At 47.0% G+C, this 22,445-nt stretch overlaps 1 protein-coding gene across 1 annotated transcript in view; it reads left to right on the forward strand.

Annotated features, from left to right (window-relative positions):
• Window positions 1-22,445, forward strand: part of grin2bb (glutamate receptor, ionotropic, N-methyl D-aspartate 2B, genome duplicate b) — a 143,991-nt gene that overhangs the window by 59,392 nt on the left and 62,154 nt on the right. Inside the window, exons 5-6 of the mRNA XM_065001450.1 lie at window positions 9,149-9,263; window positions 10,254-10,462. Of these exons, the coding sequence (XP_064857522.1) occupies window positions 9,149-9,263; window positions 10,254-10,462 (324 nt within the window). The remainder of the gene's footprint in view (window positions 1-9,148; window positions 9,264-10,253; window positions 10,463-22,445) is intronic.

A 22,445-nucleotide genomic window follows, 5' to 3' on the forward strand; every position in this document is an offset into this window, starting at 1 on the left:
ATACACACAAATCTAAGTAAAGGAATGAAATAAGAATATATACATATAAATATATGGATGAGCAATGACAGAGCAGCATAGACAAGATGCAATAGATGGTATAAAATACAGTATATACATATGAGATGAGTAATGCAAATATGTAAACATTATTAAAGTGGCATTATTAAAGTGGCTAGTGATCCATTTATTAAAGTGGCCAATGATTTCAAGTCTGTATGTAGGCAGCAGCCTCTCTGTGTTAGTGATGGCTGTTTAACAGTCTGATGGCCTTGAGATTGAAGCTGTTTTTCAGTCTCTCGGTCCCAGCTTTGATGCACCTGTACTGACCTCGCCTTCTGGATGGTAGCAGGGTGAACAGGCAGTGGCTCGGTTGGTTGTTGTCCTTGATGATCTTTTTGGCCTTCCTGTGACATCGGGTGCTGTAGGTGTCCTGGAGGGCAGGTAGTTTGCCCCCGGTGATGCGTTGTGCAGACCGCACCACCCTCTGGAGAGCCTTGCGGTTGTGGGCGGTGCAGTTGCCGTGCCAGGCGGTGATACAGCCCGACAGGATGCTCTCAATTTTGCATCTGTAACGGCTTGGGTGGTAGACTTGGTAAAAAAGAAAAGAAAAGATGCCCCCTATCTCACTCTTTCGTTCTTTCTTTCTGTCTCTCTCTCTCTTATCTCTCTTTCTCTGTCATCCCCCACTCTCTCGGGTGAGATGACTGTTCTCATGGCAACGCAGCAGATTGCTTGAAAATCGCTGTGGTTGTTGGGCGCCATGGCAACACATTACATATGACGGGGAGTCTTCCTCTGTTGGGGTTTTTGTTAACAATCATACATGTCACCCACGGTGACTGACACACGTCTCAGTCAGCACAGTTCAGGAGAGCGCCACACTCCACGCACACCTGCACTTGAACATGGTCAGCTTGGTTAACATGGGTGGCAACAAGTGGGTGTTCCTTTGGGTGGCGTTGTATTTTTTGGTTTCCTAATTGTAATGTTAAGCACCTACTGCTAATCCCATGTTGCATGCGCTTTACAGTAGCACAGTACTACACTTTACGTGGCAGACATCTTTACAGTAGCACAGTACTACACTTTACGTGGCAGACATCTTTACAGTAGCACAGTACTACACTTTACGTGGCAGACATCTTTACAGTAGCACAGTACTACACTTTACGTGGCAGACATCTTTACAGTAGCACAGTACTACACTTTACGTGGCAGACATGTTCAGGGACGCTCTGTATTGGATGCGTACAGCGCTTCGAAGGCGTGTTAGATTCAGTCAAATACATACTGCATAGTGACAAGGTGTAGTAGGACAGACAGATCTCGCTTTGTCATCTTCATCACCATCTGTCCATTGTTCTTTCCCCTCATTGTTGAAATGATCTGGTGCCCTCCCTCTCTCTCTGTTACTGCCAGTTAGCTGTCTCAGGAATCTCATTAAGCGCACATTTAACTCCGCACGTTGCTGCCCTCCCTCTCTCTCTGTCTCATTTATAGAGTATGTATTTATTTCCTGGACTAGAATTGTTTCGGAGGCTGGCAGAGCGTTGCCATGGAGACGGCGGCCGTATCCGCAGCAACCAACACACCAGAAAGGAGAGCGAGCAAAAGAGAGAGAGAGAGAGAGAGAAAGGCGAGGGTGGCAGGTCACGGGTGGGGGAGAATGAGTTGAGTTTATCTGGCAGTGGCACGCACTTGTCAACACACAGAGTACATACTGATACTTATTCACACAAGCACTTTATACATTATGACTCTCTCTCTCTCTCTCTCTCTCTCTACTCTCGCTCTCCCTCTTACTCTCTACTCTCTACTCTCTCTCCCGCTTTCTCTACACTGTATTTCTATTCCCTCTTCTCATTCTTACTACTCTCTACTCTTCTCTCTCTCTCCTCTCCTCTCTCTCTACTCTCCTCTCTCTCTCCTCTCCTCTCTCTCTCCTCTCGTCTCTCTCTACTCTCCTCTCTCTCTCCTCTCCTCTCTCTCTACTCTCCTCTCTCTCTCCTCTCCTCTCTCTATACTCTCCTCTCTCTCTACACTCGCTCTCCCTCTACTCTCCTCTCTCTCTCCTCTCCTCTCTCTCTACTCTCCTCTCTCTCTCTCCTCTCTCTCTCTCTCTCTCCTCTCTCTACTCTCTCTCTCTCTACTCTCTCTCTCTCTACTCTCTCTCTCTCTCTCCTCTCCTCTCTCTCTACTCTCCTCTCTCTCTCCTCTCCTCTCTCTCTACTCTCCTCTCTCTCTACTCTCGCTCTCCCTCTACTCTCCTCTCTCTCTCCTCTCCTCTCTCTCTACTCTCCTCTCTCTCTCTCCTCTCCTCTCTCTCTCTCTCTCTCTCTCTCCTCTCTCTCTCTCTCTCTCTCTCTCTCTCCCTCTCTCTCTACTCTCGCTCTCCCTCTACTCTCTCTCTCTCTCCTCTCTCTCTACTCTCCTCTCTCTCTCCCTCTCCTCTCTCTCTCCTCTCGTCTCTCTCTCTCCTCTCCTCTCTCTCTCCTCTCGTCTCTCTCTACTCTCCTCTCTCTCTCCTCTCCTCTCTCTCTACTCTCCTCTCTCTCTACTCTCCTCTCTCTCTCCTCTCCTCTCTCTCTCCTCTCGTCTCTCTCTACTCTCCTCTCTCTCCTCTCCTCTCTCTCTCCTCTCCTCTCTCTCTACTCTCCTCTCTCTCTACTCTCGCTCTCCCTCTTACTCTCTACTCTCTACTCTCTCTCCCGCTTTCTCTACACTGTATTTCTATTCCCTCTTCCCATTCTTACTACTCTCTACTCTTCTCTCTCTCCTCTCCTCTCTCTCTACTCTCCTCTCTCTCTCCTCTCCTCTCTCTCTCCTCTCGTCTCTCTCTACTCTCCTCTCCTCTCTCTCTACTCTCCTCTCTCTCTCCTCTCTCTCTACTCTCCTCTCTCTCTACTCTTGCTCTCCCTCTTACTCTCTACTCTCTACTCTCTCTCCCGCTTTCTCTACACTGTATTTCTATTCCCTCTTCCCATTCTTACTACTCTCTACTCTTCTCTCTCTCTGCTCTCCTCTCTCTCTCCTCTCCTCTCTCTCTACTCTCCACTCTCTCTCCTCTCCTCTCTCTCTACTCTCCTCTCTCTCTACTCTCCTCTTTCTCTCTCCCTTCACGCTCTCTCTCTCGTTATTCTCCCTCACTACTCTCTCCTCTACTCTCTCTCTGCTCTCTCTCTTTTCTCTCTCCCTCTTTCGCTCTACTCTCTCTTCTCTCTCTCGCTCTCTCTACTCTCTCTCCCCCTCTTTCTCTCTACTCTTTCTACTCTCTCTTCTTTATCTCTCTCTCTCTCTTTTCTCCCTCTCTCTCTGTCAGAAGTGTGTGTTACAGACTCTCAAACTGGATCAGCTGTGCTACGGTAGCTTAACTTGTTATTAACTGACTCGCCTAGTTAAATACAGGTCAACAAAAACTGACCAAGCAACCTCAGGAACATTAACATACAATAACTCAGGTTCAGGTTCTCAAATTCAATACCTTCATGTCTTCTGTGCATTTGTGTGTGTTTCTGCAACCATGCTATCATTTCCACTGTGTACATTAGGGTTTGCAGTTGATTTAGAACCGAAAATATGCGGTTGGGTCATTCCACCAATTCGTTGCCTTTTGAGAAGTTTAACTTAGTCCCCCAAAAACATTTTAACATAAAGAGCACATGTTCAAATAAAAACAAATGACCGTAACAGGGTTGACCGTAACAGGGTTGACCATAACAGGGTTGACGATTTCATTTGAAATCAGCCATAAATCCCCTTGTGATGTGGAATGGAAGCTTGTTATGTGCATCAGGGAGTGGCAACTGAACGCAAGCTTCACAAAATAATAGAAAGTGTTAAACATTTCTAACCTGTTCATCTATGGGTAACAGGTTAATGCTCAACCCGCTCAATTTTCCAACACAAAACACCAGAAAATTGCCAAAAAGGGTAGAACCATGATTGGACTATTTGATGATTCCTGTTTCTTTAGAATATTGTTTTCACAAAGCAATAGTTTCAGCGTGCGTAAAGGCCCCGACGTAAATGAATCAATAGTTTCAGAGTGCACAAAGGCCCCGACGTAAATGAATCAATAGTTTCAACATGCGTAAAGGCCCCGACGTAAATGAATCAATAGTTTCAACATGCGTAAAGGTCCCGACGTAAATGAATCAATAGTTTCAACATGCGTAAAGGCCCCGACGTAAATGAATCAATAGTTTCAACATGCGTAAAGGTCCCGACGTAAATGAATCAATAGTTTCAGCATGCGTAAAGGTCCCGACGTAAATTAATCAATAGTTTCAGCGTGCGTAAAGGTCCCGACGTAAATTAATCAATAGTTTCAGCGTGCGTAAAGGCCCTGACGTAAATGAATCAATAGTTTCAGCATGCGTAAAGGTCCCGACGTAAATGAATCAATAGTTTCAACATGCGTAAAGGTCCCGACGTAAATGAATCAATAGTTTCAGCATGCGTAAAGGTCCCGACGTAAATGAATCAATAGTTTCAGCATGCGTAAAGGTCCCGACGTAAATTAATCAATAGTTTCAGCGTGCGTAAAGGTCCCGACGTAAATTAATCAATAGTTTCAGCGTGCGTAAAGGCCCTGACGTAAATGAATCAATAGTTTCAACATGCGTAAAGGCCCCGACGTAAATGAATCAATAGTTTCAGCGTGCGTAAAGGTCCCGATGTAAATGAATCAATATTTTCAGCATGCGTAAAGGTCCCGACGTAAATTAATCAATAGTTTCAACATGCGTAAAGGCCCTGACGTAAATTAATCAATAGTTTCAGCGTGCGTAAAGGCCCCGACCTAAATTAATCAATAGTTTCAACATGCGTAAAGGCCCTGACGTAAATTAATCAATAGTTTCAGCGTGCGTAAAGGCCCCGACGTAAATGAATCAATAGTTTCAACATGCGTAAAGGCCCTGACGTAAATGAATCAATAGTTTCAACATGCGTAAAGGCCCCGACGTAAATTAATCAATAGTTTCAACATGCGTAAAGGCCCCGACGTAAATGAATCAATAGTTTCAGCGTGCGTAAAGGTCCCGACGTAAATGAATCAATAGTTTCAGCGTGCGTAAATGTCCCGACGTAAATTAATCAATAGTTTCAGCATGCGTAAAGGCCCCGACCTAAATTAATCAATAGTTTCAACATGCGTAAAGGCCCCGACGTAAATGAATCAATAGTTTCAACATGCGTAAAGGCCCCGACGTAAATGAATCAATAGTTTCAGCATGCGTAAAGGCCCCGACGTAAATTAATCAATAGTTTCAGCATGCGTAAAGGCCCCGACGTAAATTAATCAATAGTTTCAGCATGCGTAAAGGCCCCGACGTAAATTAATCAATAGTTTCAGCGTGCGTAAAGGCCCCGACCTAAATTAATCAATAGTTTCAGCATGCGTAAATGCCCCGACCTAAATTAATCAATAGTTTCAGCATGCGTAAAGGCCCCGACCTAAATTAATCAATAGTTTCAGCATGCGTAAAGGCCCTGACCTAAATTAATCAATAGTTTCAGCGTGCATAAAGGCCCTGACGTAAATGAATCAATAGTTTCAGCGTGCGTAAATGAATCAAAAGGCCCGACGTAAATTAATCAATAGTTTCAACATGCGTAAAGGCCCCGACGTAAATGAATCAATAGTTTCAGCGTGCGTAAAGGTCCCGACGTAAATGAATCAATAGTTTCAGCGTGCGTAAAGGTCCCGACGTAAATTAATCAATAGTTTCAGCATGCGTAAAGGCCCCGACCTAAATTAATCAATAGTTTCAACATGCGTAAAGGCCCCGACGTAAATGAATCAATAGTTTCAACATGCGTAAAGGCCCCGACGTAAATGAATCAATAGTTTCAGCATGCGTAAAGGCCCGACGTAAATTAATCAATAGTTTCAGCATGCGTAAAGGCCCCGACCTAAATTAATCAATAGTTTCAGCATGCGTAAAGGCCCCGTAAATTAATCAATAGTTTCAGCGTCGCGTAAATGACCTAAATTAATCAATAGTTTCAGCATGCGTAAATGCCCCGACCTAAATTAATCAATAGTTTCAGCATGCGTAAATCCTGACGTAAATTAATCAATAGTTTCAGCATGCGTAAAGGCCCGACCTAAATTAATCATAGTTTCAGTTTCGTAAATGAATCAATAGTTTCAACATGCGTAAAGGCCCCGGCGTAAATGAATCAATAGTTTCAGCGTGCGTAAAGGTCCCGACGTAAATGAATCAATAGTTTCAGCGTGCGTAAAGGTCCTGACGTAAATTAATCAATAGTTTCAGGCGTAAAGGCCCCGACCTAAATTAATCAATAGTTTCAACATGCGTAAAGGCCCCGACGTAAATGAATCAATAGTTTCAACATGCGTAAAGGCCCCGACGTAAATGAATCAATAGTTTCAACATGCGTAAAGGCCCCGACGTAAATGAATCAATAGTTTCAACATGCGTAAAGGCCCCGACCTAAATTAATCAATAGTTTCAGCATGCGTAAAGGCCCCGACGTAAATGAATCAATAGTTTCAGCATGCGTAAAGGCCCCGACGTAAATGAATCAATAGTTTCAGCATGCGTAAAGGCCCCGACCTAAATTAATCAATAGTTTCAGCATGCGTAAAGGCCCCGACGTAAATTAATCAATAGTTTCAGCATGCGTAAAGGCCCCGACCTAAATTAATCAATAGTTTCAGCATGCGTAAAGGCCCCGACGTAAATGAATCAATAGTTTCAACATGCGTAAAGGCCCCGACGTAAATGAATCAATAGTTTCAGCGTGCGTAAAGGTCCCGACGTAAATGAATCAATAGTTTCAGCGTGCGTAAAGGTCCCGACGTAAATTAATCAATAGTTTCAGCATGCGTAAAGGCCCCGACCTAAATTAATCAATAGTTTCAACATGCGTAAAGGCCCCGACGTAAATGAATCAATAGTTTCAACATGCGTAAAGGCCCCGACGTAAATGAATCAATAGTTTCAACATGCGTAAAGGCCCCGACCTAAATTAATCAATAGTTTCAGCGTGCATAAAGGCCCTGACGTAAATCAATCAATAGTTTCAGCGTGCGTAAAGGCCCCGACGTAAATGAATCAATAGTTTCAACATGCGTAAAGGCCCCGACGTAAATGAATCAATAGTTTCAGCGTGCGTAAAGGTCCCGACGTAAATGAATCAATAGTTTCAGCGTGCGTAAAGGTCCCGACGTAAATTAATCAATAGTTTCAGCATGCGTAAAGGCCCCGACCTAAATTAATCAATAGTTTCAACATGCGTAAAGGCCCCGACGTAAATGAATCAATAGTTTCAACATGCGTAAAGGCCCCGACGTAAATGAATCAATAGTTTCAACATGCGTAAAGGCCCCGACGTAAATGAATCAATAGTTTCAACATGCGTAAAGGCCCCGACCTAAATTAATCAATAGTTTCAGCATGCGTAAAGGCCCCGACCTAAATTAATCAATAGTTTCAACATGCGTAAAGGCCCCGACGTAAATGAATCAATAGTTTCAACATGCGTAAAGGCCCGACGTAAATGAATCAATAGTTTCAACATGCGTAAAGGCCCCGACGTAAATGAATCAATAGTTTCAACATGCGTAAAGGCCCCGACCTAAATTAATCAATAGTTTCAGCATGCGTAAAGGCCCCGACGTAAATGAATCAATAGTTTCAGCATGCGTAAAGGCCCCGACGTAAATGAATCAATAGTTTCAGCATGCGTAAAGGCCCCGACCTAAATTAATCAATAGTTTCAGCATGCGTAAAGGCCCCGACGTAAATGAATCAATAGTTTCAGCATGCGTAAAGGCCCGACCTAAATTAATCAATAGTTTCACATGCGTAAAGGCCCCGACCGTAAATTAATCAATAGTTTCAACATGCGTAAAGGCCCGACGTAAATGAATCAATAGTTTCAACATGCGTAAAGGCCCCGACGTAAATGAATCAATAGTTTCAACATGCGTAAAGGCCCGACCTAAATTAATCAATAGTTTCAGCATGCGTAAAGGCCCGACGTAAATGAATCAATAGTTTCAGCATGCGTAAAGGCCCGACGTAAATGAATCAATAGTTTCAGCATGCGTAAAGGCCCCGACCTAAATTAATCAATAGTTTCAGCATGCGTAAAGGCCCCGACGTAAATGAATCAATAGTTTCAGCATGCGTAAAGGCCCCGACCTAAATTAATCAATAGTTTCAGCATGCGTAAAGGCCCCGACGTAAATTAATCAATAGTTTCAGCATGCGTAAAGGCCCCGACCTAAATGAATCAATAGTTTCAGCATGCGTAAAGGCCCCGACCTAAATTAATCAATAGTTTCAGCATGCGTAAAGGCCCCGACGTAAATTAATCAATAGTTTCAGCATGCGTAAAGGCCCCGACCTAAATTAATCAATAGTTTCAGCGTGCATAAAGGCCCTGACGTAAATGAATCAATAGTTTCAGCGTGCGTAAAGGCCCCGACCTAAATTAATCAATAGTTTCAGAGTGCGTAAAGGCCCCGACGTAAATTAATCAATAGTTTCAGAGTGCGTAAAGGCCCCGACGTAAATTAATCAATAGTTTCAACATGCGTAAAGGCCCCGACGTAAATTAATCACTGATCACGTGAGATAAATACTAATGTTAAGAAAATACTTTGTCAAAGCAACAAAGTAACGAGGGCTTCCTAATGACAGAGCGTGTTAAAAAGTCACAGGCGGGGCACGGAGGGACGTGTCAAAACGCTCAATCTTCTGTTTATTGATTTCTCCATGTGGTCTATATTAAAAAGGGCACTTCATTTAATAGAACAGCCTTTTAAAATTCAATATTGACGCACAGTTTCTACTTAAAATGTCAAAGGGACGCAAAGGCAATCTTATGTGGAACACCCGTGTTAGAGTTCCTTTTGATTTTAGTCAAATGTATGAATGTTACTGTAGTGTGAAACCAGAGTGTGTCATACAGTATATTAGAGTGTTTAGTGGGTAACACTTTACATCCAGTTACTCTTATTATAGCAGTAACAACATTGTGAGGTTTCTTGCCCATAAGGTATCAGTCAAGTCATTGTTTTTGTTTGAGTTACGGACTGCAGCTTTAAGACATTCTTTAACCCGTGTTGTAATGGCGTAGTAACTATAGTAACGTTGTTTCCTCGCAGGTATCTGATGAACGTGACGTTCGAGGGACGTAACCTGTCGTTCAGTGAGGATGGATACCAGATGCATCCCAAACTGGTCATCACCCTGCTAGACAAGCAGAGACGCTGGGACAAGGTGAGTATCTCTCTTCTTCCTCTCCTTCTCTTTCCATGTCTCTCTCTCATTCTCTCCCTTTCTCTGGTTTCTTTCTTTGATTTCTCTCACACCCTTTTTCTTCCTTTCTCTCTTTGTTTGTCATTCTCTTTCTCTTTCTCTTTCTCTCTCTCTCTCTCTCTCTCTCTCTCTCTCGCTCTGTTTATTTCACTTTCTCTTCCTTACTCTCTTTCTCTTCATCCTCTCTCTTCCTTTCTCTCTCTTCCTTTCTCTTTCTTCTTTCTCTTTCTCTTCATCCTCTCTCTCTTTCTCTCTCTTCCTTTCTCTTTCTTCTTTCTCTTTCTCTTCATCCTCTCTCTCTTTCTCTTCATCCTCTCTCTCTTCCTTTCTCTCTCTTCCTTTCTCTTTCTTCTTTCTCTTTCTCTTCATCCTCTCTCTCTTTCTCTCTTCCTTTCTCTTTCTTCTTTCTCTTTCTCTACATCCTCTCTCTCTTTCTCTCTCTTCCTTTCTCTCTCTTCCTTTCTCTTTCTTATTTCTCTTTCTCTTCATCCTCTCTCTCTTTCTCTCTCTTCCTTTCTCTTTCCTCTTTCTCTTTCTCTTCATCCTCTCTCTCTTTCTCTCTCTTCCTTTCTCTCTCTCCCTTTCTCTTTCTTCTTTCTCTTTCTCTTCATCCTCTCTCTCTTTCTCTCTTTTCCTTTCTCTTTCTTCTTTCTCTTTCTCTTCATCCTCTCTCTTTCTCTCTCTTCCTTTCTCTTTCTTCTTTCTCTTTCTCTTCATCCTCTCTCTCTTTCTCTCTCTTCCTTTCTCTTTCTTTTTTCTCTTTCTCTTCATCCTCTCTCTATTTCTCTCTCTTTCTTTCTCTTTCTTCTCTTTCTTTCTCTCTCTTTATTTGTGTTTTATTTGTCACTGATGATTTATGATTATGCAAACCACCCAATCATTCGTCCCTCCTCTCTTTCTTCCCTCCCCTCTCTCTTCCCTCCCCTCTCTCTTCCCTCCTCCCATCCCCAGGTGGGTAAGTGGGAGAACAGCTCCCTGTCCATGAAGTACCACGTGTGGCCCAGGTTTGAGCTGTTCTCCGATGGGGAGGCGCGGGAGGACGACCACCTGTCCATCGTGACACTGGAAGAGGCTCCCTTTGTCATCGTGGAGGACGTGGACCCCCTCAGTGGCACCTGCATGAGGAACACCGTGCCGTGCAGGAAACAGCTTAAAATACTGTAAGACAACTAGGATCCACCTTAACCAAATACACAACCCTATACTGTATTCCCTCTCTCCTATTGATCATATCTTGAGTGCTGATGCCAAATTCAACTACAGCCGTTTATACCATTACCTCCTTCATGAAACAACTCAAAATACTGTGAAAACTATAGACCTATATCACTATCACAGGTGGCCTGTGGCACCTTCATTGGGGAGAACAGGATCATAGTCATGGCTGGAACGGAATCAATGTAATGGTTTCAAACACATCAAACACATGGTTTCACTCAATTCCAGGCATTATTATGAGTCGTCCTCTCCTCAGCAGCCTCCTGTGATCTGTATTGAATATAGACGTCAATGTTTAGGTTGTCATACCTGTAGCTCAAAATCCTATGAGAACCATAGACCAATATCTCTATTAAAAACAGAGCAATATCTCTATTAAAAACAGAGCAATATCTCTATTAAAACAGAGCAATATCTCTATTAAAACAGAGCAATATCTCTATTAAAACAGAGCAATATCTCTATTAAAACAGACCAATATCTCTATTAAAAACAGAGCAATATCTCTATTAAAAACAGAGCAATATCTCTATTAAAACAGAGCAATATCTCTATTAAAACAGAGCAATATCTCTATTAAAACAGAGCAATATCTCTATTAAAACAGAGCAATATCTCTATTAAAACAGAGCAATATCTCTATTAAAACAGAGCAATATCTCTATTAAAACAGACCAATATCTCTATTAAAAACAGACCAATATCTCTATTAAAAACAGACCAATATCTCTATTAAAACAGAGCAATATCTCTATTAAAACAGAGCAATATCTCTATTAAAACAGAGCAATATCTCTATTAAAACAGAGCAATATCTCTATTAAAACAGACCAATATCTCTATTAAAAACAGACCAATATCTCTATTAAAACAGACCAATATCTCTATTAAAAACAGAGCTCAAATTCTACTTTAAGGGCAGAAAATGTCTAGGACCTTCATGGCATCTATAAAATGGAAGCATCTGGTTTTAGGGGAAAAGCAGAAAAGAGGCAAAGCCTGAACCTGATGCTTCTGTTCTTCATCAACCCCGCTCAGGTGTTTTGGTCATTTAATCTATCTCTCCATTTCATCCTCTCATCCTCTCTCAATCTATTTGTCTTCTGATAACCCCCATCCCTTCCCTCCCTCTTCCTATATCTGGACTATTTTACTTTTCTCGTCCACATTTTGTTCACGCTTCACTACATATCTTCAGTTTCTCCACAGACCAATGCCCTCTATTAATGGATTCCCCTCATTGCCCTCCTGTTTCTTAAAACTTTCTCAATATCTCTTTTCTCTACTGTCCCCCTCTCTTCTATTAAAAACAGTGCCTCTTCTCTTCTGATCAAACCTGTCCCCCTCTCTTCTATTCTGATCATCCTGTACCTGTACCCCCCCTCTCTTTACCATCCTGTACCTGCCCCCGTCTTCTGATCATCCTGTACCTGTCCCCCTTCTCTTCTGATCATCCTGTACCTGTCCCCCCCCTCTGGTTTTCTGATCATCCTGTACCTGTCCTCCATTTCGTCTTCTGACCATCCTGTACCTCAATCTACCTGTGTCTTCTGATCATCCTGTACCTGTCCCCTCTCTTCTCTTCTGATCATCCTGTACCTGTCCCCCCCCTTCTATTCTGATCATCCTGTACCTGTCCCCCTCTCTTCTGACCATCCTGTACCTGCCCCCCTTCTCTTCTGATCATCCTGTACCTGTCCCCCTCTCTTCTGATCATCCTGTACCTGTGCCTCTTCTCTTCTGATCATCATGTACCTGTCCCCCTTCTCTTCTGATCATCATGTACCTGTCCTCATCTCTTCTGATTATCCTGTACCTGTCCTCCTCTCTTCTGATTATCCTGTACCTGTCCTCCTCTCTTCTGATCATCATGTACCTGTCCTCCTCTCTTCTGATCATCCTTTACCTGTCCCCCTTCTCTTCTGATCATCCTGTACCTGTCCCCCTCTCTTCTGATCATCATGTACCTGTCCCCCCTCTCTTCTGATCATCCTGTACCTGTCCCCCTTCTCTTCTGATCATCCTGTACCTGTCCCCCTCTCTTCTGATCATCCTGTACCTGTCCCCCTCTCTTCTGATCATCATGTACCTGTCCCCCCTCTCTTCTGATCATCCTGTACCTGTCCCCCTCTCTTCTGATCATCCTGTACCTGTCCCCCTTCTCTTCTGATCATCCTGTACCTGTCCCCCCTCTCTTCTGACCATCCTGTCCTCTCTTCTGATCATCCTCCTGTCTCTTCTGATCATCCTGTACCTGTCCCCCTTCTCTTCTGATCATCCTGTACCTGTCCCCCTTCTCTTCTGATCATCCTGTACCTGTCCTCATCTCTTCTGATCATCCTGTACCTGTCCCCCTCTCTTCTGATCATCCTGTACCTGTCCTCCTCTCTTCTGATCATCCTGTACCTGTCCCCTCTCTTCTGATCATCCTGTACCTGTCCCCCTTCTCTTCTGATCATCCTGTACCTGTCCCCTCTCTTCTGATCATCATGTACCTGTCCCCCTCTCTTCTGATCATCCTGTACCTGTCCCCCTCTCTTCTGATCATCCTGTACCTGTCCCCTCTCTTCTGATCATCCTGTACCTGTCCCCCTTCTCTTCTGATCATCCTGTACCTGTCCCCCTCTCTTCTGATCATCCTGTACCTGTCCCCCTCTCTTCTGATCATCCTGTACCTGTCCCCTTCTCTTCTGATCATCCTGTACCTGTCCCCCTCTCTTCTGATCATCCTGTACCTGTCCCCCTCTCTTCTGATCATCCTGTACCTGTCCCCCTCTCTTCTGATCATCCTGTACCTGTCCCCCTCTCTTCTGATCATCCTGTACCTGTCCCCCTCTCTTCTGATCATCCTGTACCTGTCCCCTCTCTTCTGATCATCCTGTACCTGTCCCCCTCTCTTCTGATCATCCTGTACCTGTCCCCCTCTCTTCTGATCATCCTGTACCTGTCCCCCTCTCTTCTGATCATCCTGTACCTGTCCCCCTTCTCTTCTGATCATCCTGTACCTGTCCCCCTCTCTTCTGATCATCCTGTACCTGTCCCCCTCTCTTCTGATCATCCTGTACCTGTCCTCCTCTCTTCTGATCATCCTGTACCTGTCCCCCTCTCTTCTGATCATCCTGTACCTGTCCCCCTCTCTTCTGATCATCCTGTACCTGTCCCCCTCTCTTCTGATCATCCTGTACCTGTCCCCCTTCTCTTCTGATCATCCTGTACCTGTCCCCCTCTCTTCTGATCATCCTGTACCTGTCCCCCTCTCTTCTGATCATCCTGTACCTGTCCCCCTCTCTTCTGATCATCCTGTACCTGTCCCCCTCTCTTCTGATCATCCTGTACCTGTCCCCCTCTCTTCTGATCATCCTGTACCTGTCCCCCTCTCTTCTGATCATCCTGTACCTGTCCCCCTCTCTTCTGATCATCCTGTACCTGTCCCCCTCTCTTCTGATCATCCTGTACCTGTCCCCCCTCTCTTCTGATCATCCTGTACCTGTCCCTCCTCTCTTCTGATCATCCTGTACCTGTCCCCTTCTCTTCTGATCATCCTGTACCTGTCCCCCTTCTCTTCTGATCATCCTGTACCTGTCCCCCTCTCTTCTGATCATCCTGTACCTGTCCCCTCTCTTCTGATCATCCTGTACCTGTCCCCCTCTCTTCTGATCATCCTGTACCTGTCCTCCTCTCTTCTGATCATCCTGTACCTGTCCCCCTTCTCTTCTGATCATCCTGTACCTGTCCCCCTCTCTTCTGATCATCTGTACCTGTCCCCCTCTCTTCTGATCATCCTGTACCTGTCCCCCTCTCTTCTGATCATCCTGTACCTGTCCCCCTCTCTTCTGATCATCCTGTACCTGTCCCCCCTTCTCTTCTGATCATCCTGTACCTGTCCCCCTCTCTTCTGATCATCCTGTACCTGTCCCCCTCTCTTCTGATCATCCTGTACCTGTCCCCCTCTCTTCTGATCATCCTGTACCTGTCCCCTCTCTTCTGATCATCCTGTACCTGTCCCCCTCTCTTCTGATCATCCTGTACCTGTCCCCCTCTCTTCTGATCATCCTGTACCTGTCCCCCTCTCTTCTGATCATCCTGTACCTGTCCCCCTCTCTTCTGATCATCCTGTACCTGTCCCCCTCTCTTCTGATCATCCTGTACCTGTCCCTGTACCCCCTCTTCTGATCATCCTGTACCTGTCCCCCTTCTCTTCTGATCATCCTGTACCTGTCCCCCTCTCTTCTGATCATCCTGTACCTGTCCCCCTCTCTTCTGATCATCCTGTACCTGTCCCCCTCTCTTCTGATCATCCTGTACCTGTCCCCCCTTCTCTTCTGATCATCCTGTACCTGTCCCCCTCTCTTCTGATCATCCTGTACCTGTCCCCCTCTCTTCTGATCATGTACCTGTCCCCCTTCTCTTCTGATCATCCTGTACCTGTCCCTCTCTCTTCTGATCATCCTGTACCTGTCCTCCTCTCTTCTGATCATCCTGTACCTGTCCCCCTCTCTTCTGATCATCCTGTACCTGTCCCCCTCTCTTCTGATCATCCTGTACCTGTCCCCCTCTCTTCTGATCATCCTGTACCTGTCCCCCTCTCTTCTGATCATCCTGTACCTGTCCCCCTCTCTTCTGATCATCCTGTACCTGTCCCCCTCTCTTCTGATCATCCTGTACCTGTCCCCCTCTCTTCTGATCATCCTGTACCTGTCCCCCTCTCTTCTGATCATCCTGTACCTGTCCCCCCTCTTCTTCTGTACCTGTCCCCCTCTCTCTTCTGATCATCCTGTACCTGTCCCCCTCTCTTCTGATCATCCTGTACCTGTCCCCCTCTCTTCTGATCATCCTGTACCTGTCCCCCTCTCTTCTGATCATCCTGTACCTGTCCCCCTCTCTTCTGATCATCCTGTACCTGTCCCCCTCTCTTCTGATCATCCTGTACCTGTCCTCCTCTCTTCTGATCATCCTGTACCTGTCCCCCTCTCTTCTGATCATCTGTCCTGTCCTCCTCTCTTCTGATTATCCTGTACCTGTCCCCCTCTCTTCTGATCATCCTGTACCTGTCCCCTCTCTTCTGATTCATCCTGTACCTGTCCCCCTCTCTTCTGATCATCCTGTACCTGTCCCCCTCTCTTCTGATCATCCTGTACCTGTCCTCCTCTCTTCTGATCATCCTGTACCTGTCCCCCTCTCTTCTGATCATCCTGTACCTGTCCTCCTCTCTTCTGATCATCCTGTACCTGTCCCCCTCTCTTCTGATCATCCTGTACCTGTCCCCCTTCTCTTCTGATCATCCTGTACCTGTCCCCCTCTCTTCTGATCATCATGTACCTGTCCCCCTCTCTTCTGATCATCCTGTACCTGTCCCCCTCTCTTCTGATCATCCTGTACCTGTCCCCCTCTCTTCTGATCATCCTGTACCTGTCCCCCTCTCTTCTGATCATCTGTACCTGTCCCCCTCTCTTCATCATCCTGTACCTGTCCCCCTCTCTTCTGATCATCCTGTACCTGTCCCCCTCTCTTCTGATCATCCTGTACCTGTCCCCCTCTCTTCTGATTATCCTGTACCTGTCCCCCTCTCTTCTGATCATCCTGTACCTGTCCCCCTCTCTTCTGATCATCCTGTACCTGTCCCCCTCTCTTCTGATCATCCTGTACCTGTCCCCCTCTCTTCTGATCATCCTGTACCTGTCCCCCTCTCTTCTGATCATCCTGTACCTGTCCCCCTCTCTTCTGATCATCCTGTACCTGTCCCCCTCTCTTCTGATCATCCTGTACCTGTCCCCCTCTCTTCTGATCATCCTGTACCTGTCCCCCTCTCTTCTGATCATCATGTACCTGTCCCCCCTCTCTTCTGATCATCCTGTACCTGTCCCCCTTCTCTTCTGATCATCCTGTACCTGTCCCCCTCTCTTCTGATCATCCTCCTGTCCCCCTCTCTTCTGATCATCCTGTACCTGTCCCCCTCTCTTCTGATCATCCTGTACCTGTCCCCTCTCTTCTGATCATCCTGTACCTGTCCCCCTCTCTTCTGATCATCCTGTACCTGTCCTCCTCTCTTCTGATCATCCTGTACCTGTCCCCCTCTCTTCTGATCATCCTGTACCTGTCCCCCTCTCTTCTGATCATCCTGTCCCCCTCTCTTCTGATCATCTGTACCTGTCCCCCTCTCTTCTGATCATCCTGTACCTGTCCCCCTCTCTTCTGATCATCCTGTACCTGTCCCCCTCTCTTCTGATCATCCTGTACCTGTCCCCCTCTCTTCTGATCATCCTGTACCTGTCCCCCTCTCTTCTGATCATCCTGTACCTGTCCCCCTTCTCTTCTGATCATCCTGTACCTGTCCCCCTCTCTTCTGACCATCCTGTACCTGTCCCTCCTCTCTTCTGATCATCCTGTACCTGTCCCCTTCTCTTCTGATCATCCTGTACCTGTCCCCCTCCTCTCTTCTGATTATCCTGTACCTCCTCTCTTCTGATCATCCTGTACCTGTCCTCCTCTCTTCTGATCATCCTGTACCTGTCCCCTCTCTTCTGATCATCCTGTACCTGTCCCCCTCTCTTCTGATCATCCTGTACCTGTCCCCCTCTCTTCTGATCATCCTGTACCTGTCCCCTCTCTTCTGATCATCCTGTACCTGTCCCCCTCTCTTCTGATCATCCTGTACCTGTCCCCCTCTCTTCTGATCATCCTGTACCTGTCCCCCTCTCTTCTGATCATCCTGTACCTGTCCCCCTTCTCTTCTGATCATCCTGTACCTGTCCCCCTCTCTTCTGATCATCATGTACCTGTCCCCCTCTCTTCTGATCATCCTGTACCTGTCCCCCTCTCTTCTGATCATCCTGTACCTGTCCCCCTCTCTTCTGATCATCCTGTACCTGTCCCCCTCTCTCATCTGTACCTGTCCCCCTCTCTGATCATCCTGTACCTGTCCCCCTCTCTTCTGATCATCCTGTACCTGTCCCCCTCTCTTCTGATCATCCTGTACCTGTCCCCCTCTCTTCTGATCATCCTGTACCTGTCCCCCTCTCTTCTGATCATCATGTACCTGTCCCCCTCTCTTCTGATCATCCTGTACCTGTCCCCCTCTCTTCTGATCATCCTGTACCTGTCCCCCTCTCTTCTGATCATCCTGTACCTGTCCCCTCTCTTCTGATCATCCTGTACCTGTCCCCCTCTCTTCTGATCATCCTGTACCTGTCCCCCTCTCTTCTGATCATCCTGTACCTGTCCCTCCTCTCTTCTGATTATCCTGTACCTGTCCCCCTCTCTTCTGATCATCCTGTACCTGTCCCCCTCTCTTCTGATCATCTGTACCTGTCCCCCTTCTCTTCTGATCATCCTGTACCTGTCCCCCTCTCTTCTGATCATCCTGTACTTGTCCCCCCTCTCTTCTGATTATCCTGTACCTGTCCCTCCTCTCTTCTGACCATCCTGTACCTGTCCCCCCTCTCTTCTGATCATCCTGTACCTGTCCCCCTCTCTTCTGATCATCCTGTACCTGTCCCCCTTCTCTTCTGATCATCCTGTACCTGTCCCCCTCTCTTCTGATCATCCTGTACCTGTCCCCCTTCTCTTCTGATCATCATGTACCTGTCCTCATCTCTTCTGATTATCCTGTACCTGTCCTCCTCTCTTCTGATTATCCTGTACCTGTCCTCTCTTCTGATCATCATGTACCTGTCCCCTCTCTTCTGATCATCCTGTACCTGTCCCCCCTCTCTTCTGATCATCCTGTACCTGTCCCCCTTCTCTTCTGATCATCCTGTACCTGTCCCCCTCTCTTCTGATCATCCTGTACCTGTCCCCTCTCTTCTGATCATCTGTACCTGTCCCCCTCTCTTCTGATCATCCTGTACCTGTCCTCCTCTCTTCTGATTATCCTGTACCTGTCCCCCTCTCTTCTGATCATCCTGTACCTGTCCTCCTCTCTTCTGATTCATCCTGTACCTGTCCCCCTCTCTTCTGATCATCCTGTACCTGTCCCCCTCTCTTCTGATCATCATGTACCTGTCCCCCCTCTCTTCTGATCATCCTGTACCTGTCCCCCTCTCTTCTGATCATCCTGTACCTGTCCCCCTTCTCTTCTGATCATCCTGTACCTGTCCCCCTCTCTTCTGATCATCCTGTACCTGTCCCCCTCTCTTCTGATCATCCTGTACCTGTCCCCCTCTCTTCTGATCATCCTGTACCTGTCCCCCTTCTCTTCTGATCATCCTGTACCTGTCCCCCTCTCTTCTGATCATCCTGTACCTGTCCCCCTCTCTTCTGATCATCCTGTACCTGTCCCCCTCTCTTCTGATCATCATGTACCTGTCCCCCCTCTCTTCTGATCATCCTGTACCTGTCCCCCTCTCTTCTGATCATCCTGTACCTGTCCCCCCTCTCTTCTGATCATCCTGTACCTGTCCCCCTCTCTTCTGATCATCATGTACCTGTCCCCCTCTCTTCTGATCATCATGTACCTGTCCTCCTCTCTTCTGATTCATCCTGTACCTGTCCCCCTCTCTTCTGATCATCTGTACCTGATTATCCTGATCATCCTGTACCTCCTCTCTTCTGATCATCATGTACCTGTCCCCCTCTCTTCTGATCATCCTGTACCTGTCCCCCTCTCTTCTGATCATCCTGTACCTGTCCCCTTCTCTTCTGATCATCCTGTACCTGTCCCCCTCTCTTCTGATCATCCTGTACCTGTCCCCCTCTCTTCTGATCATCCTGTACCTGTCCCCCTCTCTTCTGATCATCCTGTACCTGTCCCCCTCTCTTCTGATCATCCTGTACCTGTCCCCCTCTCTTCTGATCATCCTGTACCTGTCCCCCTCTCTTCTGATCATCCTGTACCTGTCCCCCTCTCTTCTGATCATCCTGTACCTGTCCCCCTTCTCTTCTGATCATCCTGTACCTGTCCCCCTCTCTTCTGATCATCATGTACCTGTCCCCCTCTCTTCTGATCATCCTGTACCTGTCCCCCTCTCTTCTGATCATCATGTACCTGTCCCCCTCTCTTCTGATCATCCTGTACCTGTCCCCCTCTCTTCTGATCATCCTGTACCTGTCCCCCTCTCTTCTGATCATCCTGTACCTGTCCCCCTTCTCTTCTGATCATCCTGTACCTGTCCCCCCTCTCTTCTGACCATCCTGTACCTGTCCCTCCTCTCTTCTGATCATCCTGTACCTGTCCCCTTCTCTTCTGATCATCCTGTACCTGTCCCCCTTCTCTTCTGACCATCCTGTACCTTTCCCCCCTCTCTTCTGATCATGATGTACCTGTCCCTCCTCTCTTCTGATCATCCTGTACCTGTCCCCCTCTCTTCTGATTATCCTGTACCTGTCCCCCCTCTCTTCTGATCATCCTGTACCTGTCCCCCTCTCTTCTGATCATCCTGTACCTGTCCCCCTCTCTTCTGATCATCCTGTACCTGTCCCCCCTCTCTTCTGATCATCCTGTACCTGTCCCTCCTCTCTTCTGATCATCCTGTACCTGTCCCCCTTCTCTTCTGACCATCCTGTACCTGTCCCCCTCTCTTCTGATCATCCTGTACCTGTCCCTCCTCTCTTCTGATCATCCTGTACCTGTCCCCCTTGTCCTCGTACCATCCTGTACCTGTCCTCCTCTCTTCTGATCATCATGTACCTGTCCCCCCTCTCTTCTGATCATCCTGTACCTGTCCCCCTTCTCTTCTGATCATCCTGTACCTGTCCCCCTCTCTTCTGATCATCCTGTACCTGTCCCCCTCTCTTCTGATCATCATGTACCTGTCCCCCTTCTCTTCTGATCATCACGTACCTGTCCTCCTCTCTTCTGATTATCCTGTACCTGTCCTCCTCTCTTCTGATTATCCTGTACCTGTCCTCCTCTCTTCTGATCATCATGTACCTGTCCTCCTCTCTTCTGATTATCCTGTACCTGTCCCCCTCTCTTCTGATGATCCTGTACCTGTCCTCCTCTCTTCTGATTATCCTGTACCTGTCCCCCCTCTCTTCTGATCATCCTGTACCTGTCCCCATTCTCTTCTGATCATCATGTACCTGTCCTCCTCTCTTCTGATTATCCTGTACCTGTCCCCCTCTCTTCTGATGATCCTGTACCTGTCCCCCTCTCTTCTGATCATCATGTACCTGTCCCCCCTCTCTTCTGATCATCCTGTACCTGTCCCCCTCTCTTCTGATCATCCTGTACCTGTCCCCCTTCTCTTCTGATCATCCTGTACCTGTCCCCCTTCTCTTCTGATCATCCTGTACCTGTCCTCTCTCTTTGATTATCCTGTACCTGTCCTCTTCTCTTCTGATTATCCTGTACCTGTCCCCCTCTCTTCTGATCATCCTGTACCTGTCCCCCTCTCTTCTGATCATCATGTACCTGTCCCCTTCTCTTCTGATTATCCTGTACCTGTCCCCCTCTCTTCTGATCATCCTGTACCTGTCCCCCTCTCTTCTGATCATCATGTACCTGTCCCCCTCTCTTCTGATCATCCTGTACCTGTCCCCCCTCTCTTCTGATCATCCTGTACCTGTCCCTCCTCTCTTCTGATCATCCTGTACCTGTCCCCCTTCTCTTCTGACCATCCTGTACCTGTCCCCCTCTCTTCTGATCATCATGTACCTGTCCCCCTTCTCTTCTGATCATCCTGTACCTGTCCCCCTCTCTTCTGATCATCCTGTACCTGTCCTCCTCTCTTCTGATTATCCTGTACCTGTCCCCCTCTCTTCTGATCATCATGTACCTGTCCCCCTTCTCTTCTGATCATCACGTACCTGTCCTCCTCTCTTCTGATTATCCTGTACCTGTCCTCCTCTCTTCTGATTATCCTGTACCTGTCCCCCTTCTCTTCTGATCATCCTGTACCTGTCCCCTTCTATTCTGATCATCCTGTACCTGTCCCCCTCTCTTCTGATCATCCTGTACCTGTCCCCCTCTCTTCTGATCATCCTGTACCTGTCCCCCTCTCTTCTGATCCTGTACCTGTCCCCCTTCTCTTCTGATCATCCTGTACCTGTCCCCTCTCTTCTGATCATCCTGTACCTGTCCCCCTCTCTTCTTCATGACCTGTCCCTCCTCTCTTCTGACCATCCTGTACCTGTCCCCCTCTCTTCTGATCATCCTGTCCCCCTCTCTTCTGATCATCCTGTACCTGTCCCCTTCTCTTCTGATCATCCTGTACCTGTCCCCCTCTCTTCTGATCATCTGTACCTGTCCCCCTTCTCTTCTGATCATCCTGTACCTGTCCTCCTCTCTTCTGATTATCCTGTACCTGTCCCCCTCTCTTCTGATTATCCTGTACCTGTCCTCCTCTCTTCTGATCATCATGTACCTGTCCTCCTCTCTTCTGATCATCCTTTACCTGTCCCCCTCTCTTCTGATCATCCTGTACCTGTCCTCCTCTCTTCTGATCATCATGTACCTGTCCCCTCTCTTCTGATCATCCTGTACCTGTCCCCCTCTCTTCTGATCCTGTACCTGTCCCCCTCTCTTCTGATCATCCTGTACCTGTCCCCCTCTCTTCTGTCCCCCATCCTGATTACCTGTACCCCCCTCTCTTCTGATCATCCTGTACCTGTCCCCCCTCTCTTCTGATCATCCTGTACCTGTACCCCCCTCTCTTCTGATCATCATGTACCTGTCCCCCTTCTCTTCTGATCATCCTGTACCTGTCCCCCTCTCTTCTGATCATCCTGTACCTGTCCCCTCTCTTCTGATCATCCTGTACCTGTCCCCTCTCTTCTGATCATCCTGTACCTGTCCCCCTCTCTTCTGATCATCCTGTACCTGTCCCTCCTCTCTTCTGATCATCCTGTACCTGTCCCCCTCTCTTCTGATCATCCACCTGTCCCCCTCTCTTCTGATCTGTACCTGTCCCCCTCTCTTCTGATCATACCTGTCCTCCTCTCTTCTGATTATCCTGTACCTGTCCTCCTCTCTTCTGATCATCCTGT

Source organism: Oncorhynchus nerka, linkage group LG15 (assembly GCF_034236695.1).
Source record: "Oncorhynchus nerka isolate Pitt River linkage group LG15, Oner_Uvic_2.0, whole genome shotgun sequence".
In the NCBI taxonomy this organism is placed as follows: Eukaryota; Metazoa; Chordata; class Actinopteri; order Salmoniformes; family Salmonidae; genus Oncorhynchus; species Oncorhynchus nerka.